At 44.0% G+C, this 20696-nt stretch overlaps 1 protein-coding gene across 2 annotated transcripts in view; it reads right to left on the bottom strand.

Moving 5' to 3' along the window:
- The window catches only part of DNAJC8 (DnaJ heat shock protein family (Hsp40) member C8), a 52524-nt gene extending 37449 nt beyond the window's left edge, over positions 1 to 15075 (bottom strand). For both annotated transcript variants that reach the window (XM_089686311.1, XM_089686312.1), the window contains exons 1-2: positions 14953 to 15075; positions 2183 to 2284 (exon numbers count right to left, since the gene is read on the bottom strand). In XM_089686311.1, the coding sequence (XP_089542437.1) occupies positions 2183 to 2284; positions 14953 to 15021 (171 nt within the window). In that variant the 5' untranslated portion in view covers positions 15022 to 15075. The remainder of the gene's footprint in view (positions 1 to 2182; positions 2285 to 14952) is intronic.
- Between the last annotated feature and the right edge of the window lie 5621 nt (positions 15076 to 20696).

Here is a 20696-nt window from a genome sequence, read left to right as displayed (position 1 = left end):
GAACTCAGTGATATCCAATTCCTATCGCCAGACGCCCAGGACATGTAGTTCCGGGCGCCGGGCAGGTAGTTTTTTTTGCCCCTAGCCCTGCTGCGGGCAAGCAGCACGGTTCACCTGTCAGGTGGAATCAATCGGGCAGCAGCACTGTCGCCCGATTGCTTCCACACGGCCTACAGTGTCAGCCTCTCCCCCACCCCTGCTATATGTCCCGGGCTCCACTTGTCCATCTGCAAGTCCGAGACTGGTTCGGTGGGTGCAGCGGGATGTGGTATAGGGGAGGGAGGAGGAGAGCGGACACATTCGCTCCCCTCCCCTTCTCCTGATCTGGACGTGATGTGACATCACTTCAAGATCACCGTTCGACAGATTCCCGGTCATTGAGGTCGGGAAAGAATGTAATGCAGTGCGATGTGCACCGCATTACATTCAGTGTAGAACGGGAGACTTGCAGGGTCTCCATTTCTCTCTGCCCATGGATCTATGCTTCTTGTTTCTCCTTGCAAATTGGTATATGCCTTGCTATTGTCTGTCTATATCTTGACTGAATGACCTTTAGGAAAACTGGCCCCGTGCAAAGCACCTTGAGCTCCAATACAAGAATCGATAGACCAGGTTCCTCTACCATGCCTTCACCCCGAAATCAACCAACATTCAAGCACTCTTCCGAAACATGAAGGCTGGCTTCTGTTGACATGACCATCCAAAAGGATTTCCTGGAAATGAGCATGGGAGAGAGAAGCCACAAGAAAAGGAGATACCCACATCATTCAACTCATTTGTATTTCCTTGTCCAAGGAAAGGGAAGATTTGTCCCATTTCAACAGTGTTTCCTTCTGAGGAATCCAGGTATGATGCTGCACATAAGGGACTGCTTTAAAAGAAGCCACCACTACACCCAGAACCAGGAAAAGGTGAATCAACTTCCATCTGTAGGGTCTGACATGAGACCGGTGCTTCGGAGATTTCTATGGTAGAAGCAATACTGGCCATGCTGGTATCTAGAACGCGATCTAAGTACTCTAACCTGAGGAAGGGAATTGGATGATTTTTTCAGGTTCAGAAACCAGCTGAACTACTCCAGGATTATTGCAGCGATTATAAGATTGGTTAGCAGTTTGGAGAATGATTTAGCTGTTAGAAGATCATCAAGATAACCGATGCTCAAGATTCCCTGAAGACATACCAGTCCTAGAACCAGTGCCAGCACTTTGGTGAACACCCAATAGGCTAATGTTACCCCAAAAGGAAAGTATCAGTAATTGGTTAGTTTTTCTCCCACTACAAAAGAGAGAAATTGCTAGACACCATGAAAGATGAGCACATGGAGATATGCATCTTTGATGTTGATCAAGACACTAAGCATTATCAGATGGAAACATTAATAAGAAAAGAATGGTCCTTTCAATACAAAGATTTTTTTCCAGCACCTCTTTATCAATTTACTAAAAATACATAAACACATAAAATCAACTCCCCAGTTTACCAGTAATTGCTAGGGTGGAGCGTCTGAATTTTTTTTTTTTTTTTTTTTAACATAACCTACCTGGAGTGCCAAAAAGTACAAGGTGGTAAGAGAGACGGCCAAGGTAAGGGAGGCATAAACCCGACCACCACTGAACAAGACACATGTCAAGACTGGGCCAAGAAATATCTGAAGACAGATAATATCAATGGTTTTATGGACTGATGAGAGTGACTCTTGACAGACCGGATGAATGGGCCCCTGGCTGGATCACCAATAGGCACAGAGCTCCACTTCGCCTCAGATGCCAGCAAGGTGGAGGTAGGGTACTGGTATGGTATTATTAAATATGAGCTAGTTGGACCTTTTCAAAATCAACTTCCAAACCCAACTGCCAGTTTTTAGAAGACCATTTCTCCAAGCAGTAGTATAGGAAAAAGTGTTGCTGGTCTTCTCTTCTGCAAATAATAGTTGCTTAGCTGATTTGTTAATATAATGGTTTCACTGCTTCCTGAGAACCCAATGGAAACAAATATTTGCTTGTTTTATGCTAGTTCTGAGACAGCCAGCTAAATACCTTTCAGAAGGCACTAGATTATATACATAGCAGGCTATGCTGAGAGTTGTAGCTCCTGTTAGGCTCTAAAGGTTGTTTATCAATGACCTATGCATAAAAAGATACATTTTAAAGTCACAAAATCTATGCAAGATGAGGAATACCTCAAAGGGATTCAAATTGAAATAGGAGGATCCAGGCCTGGTCAGCCTCTCAATTTGCTGCTTTGGAGTAAGTACAGAGTCCCTCTTCTCAATCTGTTTAACCTGTGCACATAGAAAAAGAAAAATTATATAAAAGTAAAAATATGACATTAATGCAGTTTTAAACACCACTCAGCACCCCAAGCAAAGTTGGGGACACATTCTGCTATACATGCGGGGGTAGAGTACCAGAGAGAGAGAGGACCATATAAGAATTTTCCAGGGCCTGTATGTTGTGGGAGCATTTCACGACTGATTGGCACCCAGTCCTCTAATGTTTCTAAGTTTATTGGAGGCTTGTCGTATTGAGTACAGTATGGGGATAAAGATTAAGACACATGGTTTTGGAGAGCTTTGTAAAGATAAGATAGGGCTTCTCTAGTAGTTAGAGTTCTCAGAGAGGTAGTATTACGTAGCAGTGGCTTAATAAAGTGGAGGCACAGTATTTTCTAGCACATAAAAAGTGTCACATTACCGGGTCTGAACAAGCACTCTTGAATCAAATCCCATTTCGTTTTTCTGTGCCAAATCACTTTACCACCACTGCATTGACTAACTATTTAATCAGCTGCCCCATGGTGTCATTCCAGCTACATACAAAACGCAACTTCACTTCTACTGAGGAACCTTCAAATGGTTATTTTCTGACTGCAAGATATTACCCGATTTCCCCTCCATTATGCACTCAAACTGATGAAGCAATTTTTTTGTTCTTTCTTGATATTTAGGATGTTGTCCTCTCAGTTATTCCTATACTTTAGATTTATTTATTATTACAGGTATTTATATGGAGCCAACAGTTTGCACAGGGCTTTACATACACTCACCGGCCACTTTATTAGGTACACCTGTTCAATTGCTTGGTGACACAAACTGCTAATCAGTCGATCACATGGCAGCAACTCAAGGCATTTAGGCATCTAGATGTGGTGAAGACGACTTGCTGAAGTTCAAACCGAGCATCAGAATGGGGAAGAAATGGCTTGTTGTCATAGGAAAATGGGCAAACTGGTTGCTGCGACATTCAGATGATAGAGTCAGAATATGACAAACATGAAAGCATGGATCCATTCTGCCTTGTATCAACGGTTCAGGCTGGTGGTGGTGTAATGGTGTGGGGGATATTTTCTGGCCACTAGCAAGGTGTACCAAATAAAAGTGTATATATGTTGTAGTCCACATCACATCTTACAACTAACATTCAAACATAAACTAGGTACAAATTTAGACAGGAGCCACATAACTTACAAGCATGTCTTTGAATTGTGGAAGGAAACTCAAGTATCCAGAGGAAACCCACAGGGAGTACAAGCAAACTCCATGGAGTAAAGCTGGGTACACTCTTTGTTTTTTTTTTCCGTTTGACCAACAAGCGATGTTAATGCAGCAATCCCCTTGGCTGTGTCTTTGTACTCTGACAGAATCTTCTCCCCACACAGAATGCACTGATCAGAGCTCTCAGCCATTGGCTGCAAGCAATGATCAAATGCTGGTTTTCCAGCAAGCTCCTTCAACAAAAGCAGGTCAGACCTGCTTCTGTTGGACAGACAGCTGTCCACACCAACCGAAAATTCAGCAAGAGCCAGACGATTTTCGGCCAGTGTGTACCCAGCTTCAGTCAATGTTCTCAACATGTGGCATCGTAAATCAAAAAAATATGCTTTAGTCACAAAATATTCTAGTTAGTCAAAAGAATGCAACTGGTTATGGTCAGATAAGTCAACAATCTTACATTTGCAGTGCCACCTCCAATTTACCACATGGATGAAGCAATCTGCAGTGGGAAATTTTCTACACTGATTGCAGTTTTCCTCTAAGGGAAGCTGGTGCTAAGGCTCTCCCCCCTTCCTAAAGTCTTTTACGCATTACTAATTTTTTTTCATTCGAAACCGCAGGATAAATGGGAAAAAAACAAAACAAAAAACAAACAAAACTGACAGCTCAAGAGGAGACGTTGTACTAACTATCTGATCTTAGTACAGAGATCTCCCCTGCTGTGCTAATGTGTTCTGATAGGGGGAACGGACCCCGGGCAGAACACTATGGTCAGCATTCGCAGCCATCGACTGAGAGCACTGATTGGGAGCCTATCGGTCATGCCCCTTCGTTGGACTGGCTGCCGTACACACGGCCAAATGACGTTTGACATTCGGCCTGTGCGTACTAGGCTGAAGCCAAAATGTCACTTTTCAACCAACACACGGTTTCCTGTTTGTTGAGAGATCAAGTCATGTTAATATTTACCACAGTAGCACTCACTACTTAACTCATTGTTTTGCTCTGGTTATTGTAATATTGTAGAAATATTAAAGTGTAGTGGAGAGTGATTAGAACGCTTATCAGTTTAAATTGTCTCTGTCCCTGTTAGAGAGATAAAATTGCATTTGTAAAACCACTGCGCAAATACCGTGTGACATAAAAAAATTTCAAAACCCACCAATTTATTCTCTAGAGCCTCGGTTTAAAAAAAATATATATACCGTATTTTCCGGCGTATAAGATGACTTTTTAACCCATGAAAATCTTATCAAAAGTCGGGGGTCGTCTTATACACCGGTATACGGCGTGCTGACACTTCCGAGCCGGTGTCAGGGCGGCACTTTTTAGGAGGGGGGGGGGGCGCAGTGCCGCCCCCCCCCTTCCAACAGAAGGGACACTAAGTACAGAGGCGGGCAGGGGGCTGCTGTTTCTTACCTGGCTCTGGTCCCAGTCCCACGACGATCCAGTCCAGAAAGCGCGGCTGCTCCTTCATTCAGTTCGGCAGCTCGATGTTCGCTCGGCTCCGCCTCCTCACTGGTGATTGGGTGCCAGAACTGTAGCTCAGGAAAGGCACACAGGCGGCCAATCACCGGCGAGGAGGCGGAGCTGAGCGGCCCCGCAAAAATCGAGTGAGGGAGTGGCCGGTAAGTGTGCCGTGCAGATGGTGCTGCTGCAACCACGTATGCTGGCTGCAGCAGCACCATGCTGGAACAGGGGTCAGCAAGTGTCATTGGTGTCAGTGGAAGAAATAGTGCCCCATCATTGGTGTCACTGATACTAATGATGGAGCATTATTCCTCCCACTGACACCAACAATGGGGCACTATTCCTCCCCCCCCAACTGACACCAACGATGGAACACTATTCCTTCCCCCACTGACACCAATGTGGGGGCACTATTCCTCCCACTGACACCAATGTGGGGGCACTATTCCTCCCACTGACACCAATGTGGGGGCACTATTCCTCCCACTGACACCAATGTGGGGGCACTATTCCTCCCACTGACACCAATGTGGGGGCACTATTCCTCCCACTGACACCAATGTGGGGGCACTATTCCTCCCACTGACACCAATGTGGGGGCACTATTCCTCCCACTGACACCAATGTGGGGGCACTATTCCTCCCACTGACACCAATGTGGGGGCACTATTCCTCCCACTGACACCAATGTGGGGGCACTATTCCTCCCACTGACACCAATGTGGGGGCACTATTCCTCCCACTGACACCAATGTGGGGGCACTATTCCTCCCACTGACACCAATGTGGGGGCACTATTCCTCCCACTGACACCAATGTGGGGGCACTATTCCTCCCACTGACACTGATGGAGTACTATTCCTCCCACTGACACTAATGATGGGACACTATTCTTCACACACTGATACTAATGATGGTGCCCCATCATTGGTGTCAGAGCGAGGAATCGTGCCCCATCATTGGTGTCAGAGCGAGGAATCGTGCCCCATCATTGGTGTCAGAGCGAGGAATCGTGCCCCATCATTGGTGTCAGAGCGAGGAATCGTGCCCCATCATTGGTGTCAGAGCGAGGAATCGTGCCCCATCATTGGTGTCAGAGCGAGGAATCGTGCCCCATCATTGGTGTCAGAGCGAGGAATCGTGCCCCATCATTGGTGTCAGAGCGAGGAATCGTGCCCCATCATTGGTGTCAGAGCGAGGAATCGCGCCCCATCATTGAATTACCATACTGAAATACCATACCGTATTGAAATCAAATCTGATGTTTTTTAATTTTTATTTGGTGTGCGTTGGAAGAGGGGTAGTCTTATACGGCGAGTATAGCCCAAACCCTATATTTTAACAGGAGAAGTAGGGGGTCATCTTATACGCCAGAAAAAAAAACTGATTGTTAGCTGTGAACAAAACGTGCCAGAAATGCCCGTACTGAAGGTTAAACACCCCCCTCTGCTGCCTATTGCAACTTATGGGGTAGTTGGCGGACAACAGAAACGCAGCTCAACTGTGCATTTTTGCTACCCCCCCCCCCCACTGCAAGTGTAGACAAGGCCTAAGGCTTCGTTCACATGGGTCATACTACAGTGAGGCCATGTTTAACTGCACAGGGATGCACAGGTGTTCTGTGCATCCCCATGCAGCCCATCCAATTGATTAAGACACAGCATTTGCACAGGAATGCACAAGTGTTCTGTGCATTCATGTATAGGCAGTCCCATTCATATCAATTGGAATGCATGGACACAGCCACTGTTCCCAAGTTGACCAACATGTGGGTGCATGTCCCTGAACACTGTCTGCATCTGGGGCCATACACCAACACCTGCACAGTCACAAATAGGACTGCCTGCACAGGGATGCACACAACACCTGTGCATTCCCTTGTAGACAAACACAGACCTCCATGGGTGTACGCTTTAGTATACCCCATGCGAATGAGGCCTTATTGGGAATTTAGCAAAAGTTTAAGTTATGTTGTGTTTGTGAATGCAAATAGGGATATTAGTGTTTTTTTTGTGAAAATAGACATTTGATAAACATTTGCACAAATATTGTGTGATCTTAAAAATCAGTAGACCCTTCTTTGTATTCTACTGGTCATGTGCTTTCAGAAAATATATGGTTTGGGGAGCCTTTTCCAAACTTTGAAAGCTGTAAGTGAAAAATTAAAACCTTCAGATTTTGATAAATTTGGATACTTACATTTTTCCAAACATTTGATTTTCATCATTTCGCAAAAAGGTGCAATTCAAAATGTACAAATAGTTGCCATTTAAGTTTTTATATCTAGTAGGAATTTTGTAAAATTTGCTGTATTTTTATACACTAACGGTTTAAGTGTATTTTTATCAAAAATAGTGTTTTGATAAACATTCGCACAAATATCACAAGGCCTTAAAAATCAGTAGCACCTGCTTTTTATTCTTCTGGTCATGTGCTTTCAGAAAATATATGGTTGGGGGGGGGGGGGGGGGGGGGGAGACGGGTCTTTTACAAACTCTGAAAGCTGTAAGGGGGAAAAAAAAAAGCAATGGAAAATTTGCAAAAATTATCCAGCCAGCTGAGTTTAACCGCTTGCCCGCCTCCCCATTAGCAGAAGTACTGCTGCAGGGCTGTGCAAAATCATGTATATATAAGCGATTTGCATTTCCGGGTAGGGAGCACCACTATTGGCAGCTAGGGATGTCAACAACACAGGTCTCTCCCGTTAGCATGGACATGCTGTTTTGTATCTCTCTGCACAGCAGAAAGATACAAAACAGCATGCCTCCCTAGTAAAACACAACAAAACACACACACAGCAGTTAACCCTTTGATCGCCCAAAAGTTAACCCCTTCCTGCCCAGTGTCATTAGTACAGTGTCACTGCTTTCTATTAGCACCAATCACTGTATTAGTCTCACTGGGTGTAATGGAACCGACCCAGTCTGCACTTGGGAACTTCCATTTTAGTACCGCTTCCCCGTCCGGACACCGACCACAGCCGGCCAAACAAGACTAGACGACACCAGTCAGTCTGAACATGGAACTCTTTATTTGAAACTCGAACTGGCTTTTTATACACTCAGGGGGCAATCCCCCCTCCCTGCATAATGACGCAGGGCGGGGCAATCTACAAGAGACACACAGGTATTCAAACTTCACATCAGCAGACAGTCTCATCAAGAGGGAGGGCTGCTGGAAACACCCCCCATTAAGCTAATACACAAACACATACATCCCATAATAGTTTGCTCCCAACCAAGAGGCACAACAGAACATGGGATGCAACCACATGACATTAAACAAACAACCCCCCCCACCCCAATATTAGGACAGATCACCCTGTACCCCAACAGGCACAGGGTGACTTACACATAATAGGGATATGGGGAGCCGAGACAGGGGTCTCCCCACCTCTCTAAAGGGAGCTGGGTTCCATGGGCCCCCCACCCAAAGTGACTCCCGTCACACTGGGGATGTCAGTGGCAGTTAGTCAGTTCCTGCCGCAGTACCGCTACAAGTCGTTGATCGCCACCATTGCTAGAATAAAAGAAAAAATTCCAGTATATATACCGCCATTTGTAGACGCTATAACTTTCACGTAAACCAATCAATTTACACGTATTGGGCTTTTTTTTTTTCAGCAAAGACATGTATCAGAATACATTTTGGCCTAAATTTATGAAGAAATTTGATTTTAATTTTTTTATTGGATAGGTTTTATAGCAAAAAAAATTTTTTTTTTTTTTTGTCGTACTTTTTTTGTTTATAGTGCAAAAAAATAAAAATGCAGAGGTGATCAAATACCACCAAAAGTAAGCTCTATTTGTGGGAAAAAAAGAACATAAATTTAATTTATGTACAGGTTTGCATGACCACGCAATTGTTAAAATAACGCAGCGCTGTATCGCAAAAAGTGGCCTGGTCAGGAAGGGGGGTATATCCTCTGGAGGGCAAGTGATTAAAAGTGCAGTGCAGGGCCTGGCAGCGAAAGGGTTAATCTAATCTTACATCATTTTTTGAAAACAGAGCTCTTTTGGTGGTATTTAATAAAAATTAGGTTTTTGTTTGTAACTATAGAAGGAACATTAAAAACTAGAACAGTATGAACACCCCTACAATTACTCCATTTTGAAAAGTAAACAACTCAAGGTGTTTTTGCCTGTTTTGGGAGTGAAAAAACATGCTGGCATTGAGAGGTTAAAACAAAGAACTTGATAATGATGCACTAGCTACAGCGCATACGGGTCATACACACAGGGATCAGGGCGTGAGGGGGTTAAAGTGGAAGTTCACTTTGTAAGTTGTACCTTCAGGTAAGCCTATAATGAGGCTTACCTGTAGGTAGAGTGAATATCTCCGAAACATGCACAGTTTAGGAGATATTCACACAGCATGTAGCCAGTGACATCACTGAAGCATGTGCTCTGAAGGGACGGCATAGTGTTCCGGACTTTCAAAACTCATTGCTGCAGCCAATGGTTTCCGTATGCATGCGTGGGAGTAAAGTCATAACGGTTCTGGTCATTCATATGGCCAGAGCACGGGAACCCAGAAAGAAGACCAGGTGAAAATGGTGGTGCTGGGGAGCCATAACAGTGCAGCGCTGGAAGGCTCTGTGTACAGGTAAGTCTGTCTTAATGTTCTAGTATGCGGTACATATTAATACATTATGACCTAAACCCACAGAGGGGCCCATCTTTTTGTTTTTTCCAGGCAGTTTTCTACCTCTTTAACCGCTTGCCGTCCGCCTGCTGTTTATAAACGGCAGGGCGGTGGCACTCCAGGGGCGGGTTGCCGTTCATAAACGGCACCCCCCTTTTCTAGCTGTGCGCGTTCCCTGGGAGCGCGCAGCACCGCGATCTGGTGCCCGCTGTGTCCTCCGGACACAGTGAAACACCGGTCGGACGGGACCTCTGTACGAGGTCCCAATCATGTGATCACTGATTGGCCAATCAGTGATCACATGCAAAGTAGTAAGCAAGATGTCACTTGTGACATCATTGCTTACTACGTGTGAAATCTGTGAATGATCACAGAGGTCACATGGTACAAGGCTATTCACAACAGCCTTGTACCATGTAACAAGCTGTGACCAATCACAGCTCACTCAGTATTTCTCAAGAATGCAGACAGAGAGAAAGAGAAATGATTGCTTTTACATCCTATATGGGTGTAAAAGCAATCACTGTAAAAAAAAAAATCTTTATCACCCCCAAGTAATACAGTGTCACCATGGTGACACTGTACTGCTAGGGTGACAGTATGTGTAAAAAAAAAAAAAATATATAAAAAAATAAAATAAAAATGTACAAAAAAAAGTTTCAAAATTATAATTTTTGGTTATAACCTAATTTGGCTTTTTTTTTACTAAAAATATAACGGAATACATTTTGGCCAAGATTTATGATGAAAGATTATTTATTTGCAAAATTTTATAAGAAAAACACTTTTTTTCAAAATTTTTGGACTTTTTCATTTACATAGCAAAAAAATAAAAATCCCAGCGGTGAATAAATACCACCAAAATAAAGCTTTATCTGTCTCAAAAAAATGGTAACAAATTCATATGGGTACAGTGTTGCATGACCGCGCAATTGTTATTCAAAGTGTGATAGCGCTGAAAATTGCCCTGGACAGGAAGGGGGTAAAAGTGTCTGGACAGGAAGTGGTTAATGTACAGGTCACATACAAAAGAAGGCTGGAGATAAAGGAGTTAATGTGCAGGCTACAAGAGGGTTAATATACAGAATCAAAGTCAAGGTAGAAATAAGGGAGTGGTGAAAGGGTTACTAAAATGATTGCACAGTGAGTGAAACTGAATGAATGGATCAGCAAATACTGCTAACTCTTTCCCATTCATAGACTACTAAGATTTCTCTCCTTTCTGTGTTGTAAGATGAATGAAGGGAACAACGATGCAAACAGTAGTATGTGATTGCTTATATTCTACAGAGAACCTTGGATCAGCTCAGTACACTACCCTTATGAACTGAACCATCTAAGGAAGACTTAATTCACAGCCATCCAGTGGATCAATGGCTGCCTGAGGGCTGTTTCTACAGCAGCATTTATAAACTGGAATAGTACATAACAGTTCACCAGTCCGCCATTTACAATTGTGCTGTCGAGAAAAAAAAAAAAAAAAAAAAAAAAAAAAAGCACTTAAACTAGTACTTTCTAATTAGGCTGGTGTCCTTTGCTACAAATCTCTTCTCTTTGGCATTTCGCAGCCAAGCCAGTGAAGTGAGCGCAGGGTGATTATCCGCGATGAGTATATCACTGTATGAAATTATGCATAAACTTAACTGCTGACCAGTCTGTAGGACTGCGGTAAAACTAGTAAGGCCTCGTTCACATTCCTGGAATGCAGACAGCGTGAACTGCAGGACACGCACCCACACGGATATTAAATTGGGAGCAGCAGCTGCATCCCAACTCAAATGAATGATGATGCTTGGAATGCCTGTGCATCTCCGTGTGGGTAAATACACGTACTACAGAGTACACCTGTGTGAGGGCTGAGTTTAACCACACGGAGATGCACAAGCATTCCATGTATCATCATTAAAGTGAAATTGGGATGCAGCCACTGCTCCCAATTTAACCATTTGCCGCCTGCCCTATGGCGGGCGGCAAATGTCATCAGTGTTTCGGGTGGATGCCATATGGCGTCCTCCCGCACATGCGCAGATTGCGCTCCTGCAGAGCAGCGCGATCTGGCACCGGCCGTGTACCTCGGACACGGCCGATGACAGATCTGAGTATCGGCCCCGTTGCGGGTACCATGTGACCTGCTGTGACCAATCACAGCAGGTCACATGACAGTTGTATACAATGGATGGCTTCATTCATGCCATCCATTGTATACTAGTGTCTAGCTGTGAATGGTCACAGCTAATCACATGCACATGTCATGTGATTAGCTGTGGCCAAATCACAGATAAGCACAAAAAAAAAAAAAACCTTGAATGAATCGATGTCATTCAGGTAAATGCTTGCTTATAGCAAAGTAATTCTTTGCTATAAGCAAATTGTGTAAAAAAAATAAAAAATACTGATCACTTCCCCAAAGTAGTACAATGTTACTATGGTAACATTGTACTACTTTGGTCATAGTGAGATATGAAAGAAAAATTAATTAAAAAAAAAATAATAAAAATAATAATAAATATATATATATATATATATATATATATATATATATATTTTTTTTTTTTCATACTGTCACCAGTGTCCCTGATCACCGCCATGCCAGTTATATGATAACGCTGTACTGCACTGGTGACAATATGTAAAAAAAATAGTGAAACTAATTTTTTTCATTTTCCGAAAAATGACAAAAAAAATACAACTTCAAAAAACTCGCCATGCCTCTTATGAAGTACGTTGGACTGTCTACTCTGCAAAAACGGGTCATTTGGGGGATATCTGTACTGTTCTGACATTCTTGGACCTCAAGAAATTAGATTGGCTGTCAGTACTTCAGGATTGATCAATAATCAGATCTATACCATAGTTTGTGAACTCTTCCTAACTTTCCTACAAACTAAAAAATACATCCTAATTTGGGTTATTTTCACCAAAAGACATGTAGCAGAATACATCTCGGCCTAAATTTATGAAGAATTATTTATTTGCAAACTTTTATAACAGAAACAAAGAAACTTTTTTTTTTCCAAATTTTTGGTCTTTTTTTGTTAATTTCCAAATTTTTGGTCTTTTTTTGTTAATTTAGCAAAAAATAAAAACCCCAGCGGTGATTAAATACCACCAAAAGAAAGCTCTAGTTGTTTGAAGAAAATGATAAAATTTTAGTTTGAGTACAATGTTGTATGACCGTGCAATTGTCATTCAAAATGTGAGAGCGCTGAAACCTGAAAACTGGCCTGGGCAGGAAGGTGTAAAATTGCCGGTATTGAATTGGTTAATATATGTGTGGGTGCGTGTTCTGGAGTTCACACTGTCTGCATTCAAGGACCTGCACAGATGTCAAATTGGGAGAAGTGATTGTCTGTGCAACTGCTGCGTCCCAAGTGACATGAATACCTACCTGCACAGGGATGTACGGAATTCCTGTGTATCCCTGTGTGGGCAAACACAGCCCTCACACAGGCATACATTATAGTAGGCCCCATGTGAACAAGGCCTCAATGTTTGCATAGAACTGATTTCCTTAGCAAAAAAATTACTTGCAAATACACTATATTGCCAAACGTATTGGGATGCCTACCTTTAAACACACACATGAACTTTAATGGCATCCCAGTCTTAGTCCATAAGGTTCAATGTTGAGTTGGCCCACAATTTGCAGCTAAACAGCTTCAACTCTTCTGGGAAGGCTGTCCACAAGATTTAGGAGTGTATCTATGGGAATGTTTGACCATTCTTCCAGAAGTACATATGTGAGGTCAGGCACTGATGTTGGACAAGAAGGCCTGGCTCTCAGTCTCCGCTCTAATTCATCCCAAAGGTGTTCTAACAGGTTGAGGTCAGGACTCTATGCAGGGCAGTCAAGTTCCTCCACCCCAAACTCCCTCATCCATGTCTTTATGGACCTCGCTTTGTGCACTGCACTCATGTTGGAACTGGAAGGGTCTATCTCCAAACTGTTCCCACAAAGTTGGGAACATGAAATTGTCCAAAATGTCTCAGTATGCCGATACCTTAAGGGTTCCCTTCCCTGGAACTAAAGGGCCAAGCCCAACCCCTGAAAAAACCCCACACCATAATCCCTCCTCCACCAAACTTTACACTTGGCACAATGCAGTCAGGCAAATACCGTTCTCCTGGCAACCACCAAATCCAGACACGTCCATCAGATTGCCAGACAGAGAAGTGTGAGAGATGCTTAGAGTCCAGTGGCGGCGACACTTTGCATTGCACTTGATGATGTAAGGCTTGGATGCAGCTGCTCAGCCATGGAAACCCATTTCATGAAGCTCTCTACACACTGTTGTTGTGCTAATCTGAAGGCCACATGAAGTTTGGAGGTCTTTAGCTATTGAATCTGCAGACAGATGGCGACTTCTGTGCACTGTGCGCTTCAGCATGTGCTGACCCCGCTCTGTCATTTTACATGGCCTACCACTTCCTGGCTGAGTTGTTGTTTCCAGTTGCTTCCACTTTGTTATAATACCACTAACAGTTGACTGTGGAATATTTAGTAGCAAGGAAATTTCAGGGATGGACTTATTGCACAGGTGACAACCTATCACAGTTCCACGCTTGGAGTCACTGAGCTCCTGAGAGCGACTCATTCTTTCACAAATGTTTGTAGAAGCAGTCTGCATGCCTAGGTGCTTGATTTTATACACCTGTGGCCATGGAGGTGACTGGAACACCTGAATCCAATGATTTGGAGGAGTGTCCCAATACTTTTGGCAATATAGTGTATGCCATCCTCTGACATAGCCCTAAAGTTCCTCTCTATTTTAGTCTTTGACCGGTCTTATTGCTGCCCACCCTCATCATATATAACACAGGACTAACAGTCCCAGCAGTGCCCACCCACACTGGGGCTCTAGAGAGCCTAACAGCTGGTGTAGGACCCTGGGGTGAGGGATTAGTCTGTACTACACCCCCTAATAAAACAGACACTATAGTCTTCATCATTGGGGAGATCATGGCTATTGGATCTACTTCTGCTCGGAATTCCACTTTAAATAGTACATTTGTATGTATATATATATATATATATATATATATACACACTCACACATTGGTTTAGTATATAGTATGATCTATACAGCAAACCAGGAAAGAAAACTGAAGAAGGGACAGCTACACACAGGGAGATAGGCTACTGGGCTTAGAACATAGCACCTCACTACTTTTCTTTCATAAGTCATTCCTAGGACCCCTGGCACACAATCACCTCAGAATGGTGTGTTCAGAGACTATAACATGGTCCCACACTGAGATTCCCGCTCACACGGTTCATTCGTCAGCTGGAAGATGAGCGCCCCACCCCCTCAATGTCTCTCCTAAAGCTGCGGTTACGTCACCTCGGTATAAAACGTAGAAAACGCATCTTCCGCCGAAAGAGACGAGCCACCGGCCTCAGAAGCCGCCATATTGCCGCCAAGCCAATCGAGGTTTACGTCAGACGCAATGCACGCCGCAATTGGGGCGGTACATCCTTACGTCACGTACAGCGCGTAACCCATTCCAGTCCGACAATATGAAGCAAGTGGTCTTTCTGTCCATTGCAGACCAAAGACTTGCAAGAATGAGTGTTGCCTAGAAAGTTGCAGGTGTTCTTGTAAAGTAGGCATGTTATAGGTCACGAGTCAAGTGAGGAAACAAGGAATACCACCAGCCTTAGTAAATATGAAGCTAAAGACATGCTACAGGAAATGGTCAGAGACTATGGGCATGCCACAGGAAATGGAGACTATGGGCATGCCACAGGAAATGGTGAGAGACTATGGGCATGCCACAGGAAATGGTCAAAGACTATGGGCATGCCACAGGAAATGGAGACTATGGGCATGCCACAGGAAATGGTCGGAGGCTATGGGCATGCCATGGGAAATGGTCGGAGACTATGGGCATGCCACGGGAAATGGTCGGAGACTATGGGCATGCCACGGGAAATGGTTAGAGTTTGTGGACATGCTAGTGGGTATGAATACAGACTATGGGTATGCCAGAGAAGATGGTCAGAGACTACGGGCATGCCACAGGAGATGGTCAGACACTATAGGTATGCCACAAAAAATAGTAAAATGGTCAGAGACTATGGGCATGCCACAGGAGATGGTCAGACACTATAGGTATGCCACAAAAAATAGTAAAATGTTCAGAGACTATGGGCATGCCACAGGAGATGGTCAGACACTGTAGGCATGCTACAAAAAATAGTAAAATGGTTAGACACTATGGGCATGCCACAGGAAATGGTTAGAGTCTATAGCCTTGCTACAGGAAACGGTTAGAGATTGTGGACATGCTACAGGGGATGATTACAGACCACGGGCATGCAACAGGAAATGATCAGAGACTACAGGCATGCAACAGTAGATCGAGACTATGGGCATGCTACAGAAGATGGTCAGAGACCATGGGCATGCTACTGAAAATAGTAAAACAGTCAGAGACTTTGGGCATGCTACCGAAAATAGTAAAATAGAGACTATGGACATGCAGCAGGAGACAGAGACTATAGGCAAGCTACAGGAGATGATTAAAAGCTATGGGCATGCTGCAGGAGATGGTCAGAGACTATGGGAATGCTATTGAAAATAGTAAAGCAGAGACTATGGGCATGCAGCAGGAGACGGTTAGAGACTATGGGCAACCTACATGAGATGGTTAGAAACTATGTGCATACTACAGGAGATGGTTAGACTATGTGCACGCTACAGGAGATAGTTAGAGACTATGGGAAAGCTACAGGAGATGGTTAGAAACTATGTGCATACTACAGGAGATGGTTAGAAACTATGTGCATACTACAGGAGATGGTTAGAAACTATGTGCATACTACAGGAGATGGTTAGAAACTATGTGCATACTACAGGAGATGGTTAGAAACTATGTGCATGCTACAGGAGATGGTTAGACTATGTGCACGCTACAGGAGATAGTTAGAGACTATGGGAAAGCTACAGGAGATGGTTAGAAACTATGGGCATGCTACAGGAGATGGGCAGAGACTATGGGCATGCTATAGGTGATGTTAAAAGACCATAGACATGCTACAGGAGATAGAGACCATGGGCATGCTACAGGAAATGGTCAGAGACTACGGGCATGCCACAGGAGATAGAGACTATGGGCATTCTAGGGATGTTCAGAGACAATAAAGATTATAGACTATAGGTCATGGTTTAATGAGGAAACAAATGCAAGGAATAGCACAGATGATCATTCGGTAAAATGAGAGGAAAGCATTTGCAACATGATTCTAAGATGAATCAGAATTACAGTATGCTCGCAGCGCCATCTACTGCTTGCTGGTGTAGTGGCCAGCAGGAGGCTGAGTCCAGGTACCCAAAGAAAGGTCCTCTCACACCAGCATCAGTTTCCTCATGAAAACATTCCCACTTTAGTTCAGTTTATATCTGTTTTTTCACCTCTCTGTTTTTTAAGTTGTTGAAGAAAATAGTCATAGGTGGCTAAAAGTAAAAACAAAAAATATATTTCTTGCGTATAAACAGACATAATCTGAGCGAATGTAAATAGACGACATTCCTTTTCTGTTTGAAAAAAACAGAAGACGACACAAACATTTTTTTTCTGTGGACATAAATGGAGTCTAATGCAAGCAGATGTAAATGGGTCTACGTCTAGATAGAGACTATGTGCATGGTACAGAAAATGGTCAGAGGCTATGGGCATTCCACAAGAGATGGTCAGAGATTATGGTCATGCCACATGAAATAGACTATGGGCATGCTACAGGAGGTGGTCAGAGATTATGGGCATACAACAGGAAATGGTCAGAGACTATATGCATGCTACAGGAGGTGGTCAGAGATTATGGGCATACAACAGGAAATGGTCAGAGACTATATGCATGCTACAGGAGGTGGTCAGAGATTATGGGTATGCAACAGGAAATGGTCAGAGACTATGGGCATGCTACAGGAGGTGGTCAGAGAATATTTGCATGATACAGGAGGGGGTTAGAAACTATGGGCATTAACAGGAAATGGTCAGAGACTATGGGCATGCTACAGGAGGTGGTCAGAGACTATGGGCATGCAACAGGAGATAGTCAAAGACTATGGACATGGTACAAAAAATGGTCTGAGACTACGGGCATGCCACAGGAGATTGTTAGAGACTATAGGCATGCTACAGGAGATGGTCAGAGACTATGGGCATGCAAGAGGAGATAGTCAGAAACTATAGGCGTTCTACAGAAAATCATCAGAGACTATGGGCATGCCACAGGAGATGGTCAGAGACTATTGGCATGCAAGAGGAGATAGAGACTATAGGTGTGCTACAGAAAATCATCAGAGACTACAGGCATGCCACAGGAGATGGTCGGACACTATGGGCATGCTACAGGAGATAGAGATTATGGGCAAGCTACAGGAAATGGTCATAGACTACAGGCATGTCACAGGAAATTGTCAGAGACTAAAGGCATTCTACAGGAGACTATTCTACATAGACTATGGGCATGCAAGAGGAGATAGAGACTATAGGTGTGCTACAGAAAATCATCTGTGACTACAGGCATGCCATAGAGATGGTCAGAGACTATGGGCATGCTACAGGAGATGGCCAGACACTGTGGACATGCTTAACAGATTGGTCAGATATTGCAAACATGCTATAGGAGTTGTTGGTGACTGGGGACATTTTTCAAGAGACGATCATAGATTGAAGGCACATTACATGAGATGGCTATAGATCACTGCTAATGCAGTCCCTTTACAAAACAAAGAATCTGCATATGTGCTCTCTACAGTGCTGTTAAAAATAATGGTGCTCTATTTGTTTTTCTTGCAGCAAGATCCATTATAAGAGATTAGATGGAAAAAAAGGAAATTGGAATGAACACCACAGAAAAAATAAGTTAATATTTGAGTCTAAAGAATATTTCCTTGTGGTTCATTAAGGGACACAGGATTCAGAGACTATTGGGTCACACTGCCACCAACAGAAGCAGACCTACCAATGGTCCTGGATTTGCCAAGACAGTCCCACCTTTTATTAAGTTGTCCTGGGAACACAACATGAGGCTTGCTGAGGGGCTCTGCTAAAACTTTAACCAGTTGTGCCATTCACCCCACTGTGCAGTAACTTGGAGACAAATACACAGGGGCTGTCTACCTGCCTAGGCTGGGCATGGTGGGGCTTGTAGTTCTCCAACAAGTGCAGAGCTTCTGCTTACTTTATAAAGCTAAATGGTCTGCTTTTCCTGACCATTTGCCTTTTCTTCCCTGGCACTTGCTCTGTTATTTAAATATGAATTTCAGGTATGGCATTGTTTACTTAATTACATTGGTCCAGCTTGGATCTATGTAAGTCTGTTGTTCCATACCTGTAGGATACCTCTAGTAGCTGGAAATCACCACTACTCCATTGATCCCCACTAGCTTCCAGGTTATGTGCTGAGTGGCTGTTCAGCTGAATTCTGAACACAAGAGGTTTGCTGCTCAGTACAGGAACCATTCAGCGCTCCTGACTACAACACAGTACATGTCACCAGACCAGCGTGAGCCAGTAACACTGTTCCTGATCACCACCTCACCAGTCCCAGTCTCACCAGAGCAGTATAAGCCTGCAACAGTGTTCCTGATTTCTGCAACACCAGTGCCAGTATCCCCACAGCCATTGTAGCAGCAACAATGTCCCTGATCACTGCCACATAAGTCCCAGTTTCATCAGATCAATGTAAGCCAGCAACAGTGTTCCTGACTGCCACCACGCCAGTCGCAGTGTCACCAGTGAAGTGTAAACCAACAATGCCCCTGATTGCTAGCCACACCAGTACCAGTGTCACCAGGTCCATGCAAGCCAGCAACAGTATACCTGATCACCACCACAGCAGTCCCAGTGTCACCAGAGCAGTGTAAGCCATCAACAGTTTTCCTGATTGTTAGCCACACCAGTGCCAGTGTCACCAGAGCCAGCGCAGGTGGGAACAGTGTTCCTGATCGCTAGCCACAACAGTGCAAGTGTCACCAAACCAGTGCATCCAGCAACAGTGTTCCGGATCGCCGCCACACCAGTGTAGTGTCACCTCTGCCTGCCCCCTGAACTGATATCGCTGATAAATAGAGTATTGTAGTAAAAAAAAGTAAAAATAAATCATACAAAATAATATAAATTCAAATAAAAACATACACACACACACTAAAAAAAAATAATGGACACTTTTTAATCAGAGTATAGCATCAAGTCAATTAAACTCTTGGGATATTGATCTGGTCAGTTAAGTAGCAGAGGGGGTTGTTAATCAGTTTCAGCTGCTTTGGCGTTAATGAAATTAACAGGTGCACTAGATGGGCAACAATGAGACAAGCCCTAAAACAGGAATGGTTTTACAGGTGGAGGCCACTAACATTTTTTTCCATACTCATCTTTTCTGACTGTTTTTCACTAGTTTGCATTAGGCTAATGTCAGTGTCACTACTGGTAGCATGAGGCGATACCTGGACCTTACAGAGGTTACACAGGCAGTCCAACTCCTCCAGGATAGCACATCAATACGTGCCATTGCCAGAAGGTTTGCTGTGTCTCCCAGCACAGTCTCAAGAGCATGGAGGAGATTCCAGGAGACAAGCAGTTACTCTAGGAGAGCTGGACAGGGCCGTAGAAGGTCCTTTAACCCATCAGCATCTGCTTCTTTGTGCAAGGAGGAACAGGATGAGCACTGCCTGAGCCCTATAAAATGACGTCCAGCAGGCCACTGCTGTGAATGTCTCTGACCATACAATCAAAACAGACTTCATGAGGGTGCCTCTAGTGAGCCCTGTGCTCACTGCCCGGCACCATAGAGCTCGATTGGCATTTGCCATTGAACACCAGAATTGGCAGGTCCACCACTGGCGCCCTGTGCTTTTCAGGTTCACCCTGAGCAGGAGACAGACATGCAAGGGTCTGGAAAAGCTGCAGAGAACATTATGCTGCCTGTAACATCGTTCAGCATGACCGTTTTGGTGGTGGGTCAGTGATGGTCTGGTGAGGCATATTCATGGAGGGACGCACAGACCTCTACAGGCTAGACAATGGCACCCTGACTGCCATTAGGTGTCGGGATGAAATCCTTGGACCCATTGTCAGA

Source organism: Staurois parvus, unplaced genomic scaffold (genome assembly GCF_062004578.1).
Source record: "Staurois parvus isolate SC_StPar_1 unplaced genomic scaffold, SC_StPar_1.0 ptg000394l, whole genome shotgun sequence".
NCBI classification, from domain to species: domain Eukaryota; kingdom Metazoa; phylum Chordata; class Amphibia; order Anura; family Ranidae; genus Staurois; species Staurois parvus.
Note: the sequence above shows the minus strand (reverse complement) of the source record. Positions and strands in the feature narration are given on the sequence as shown.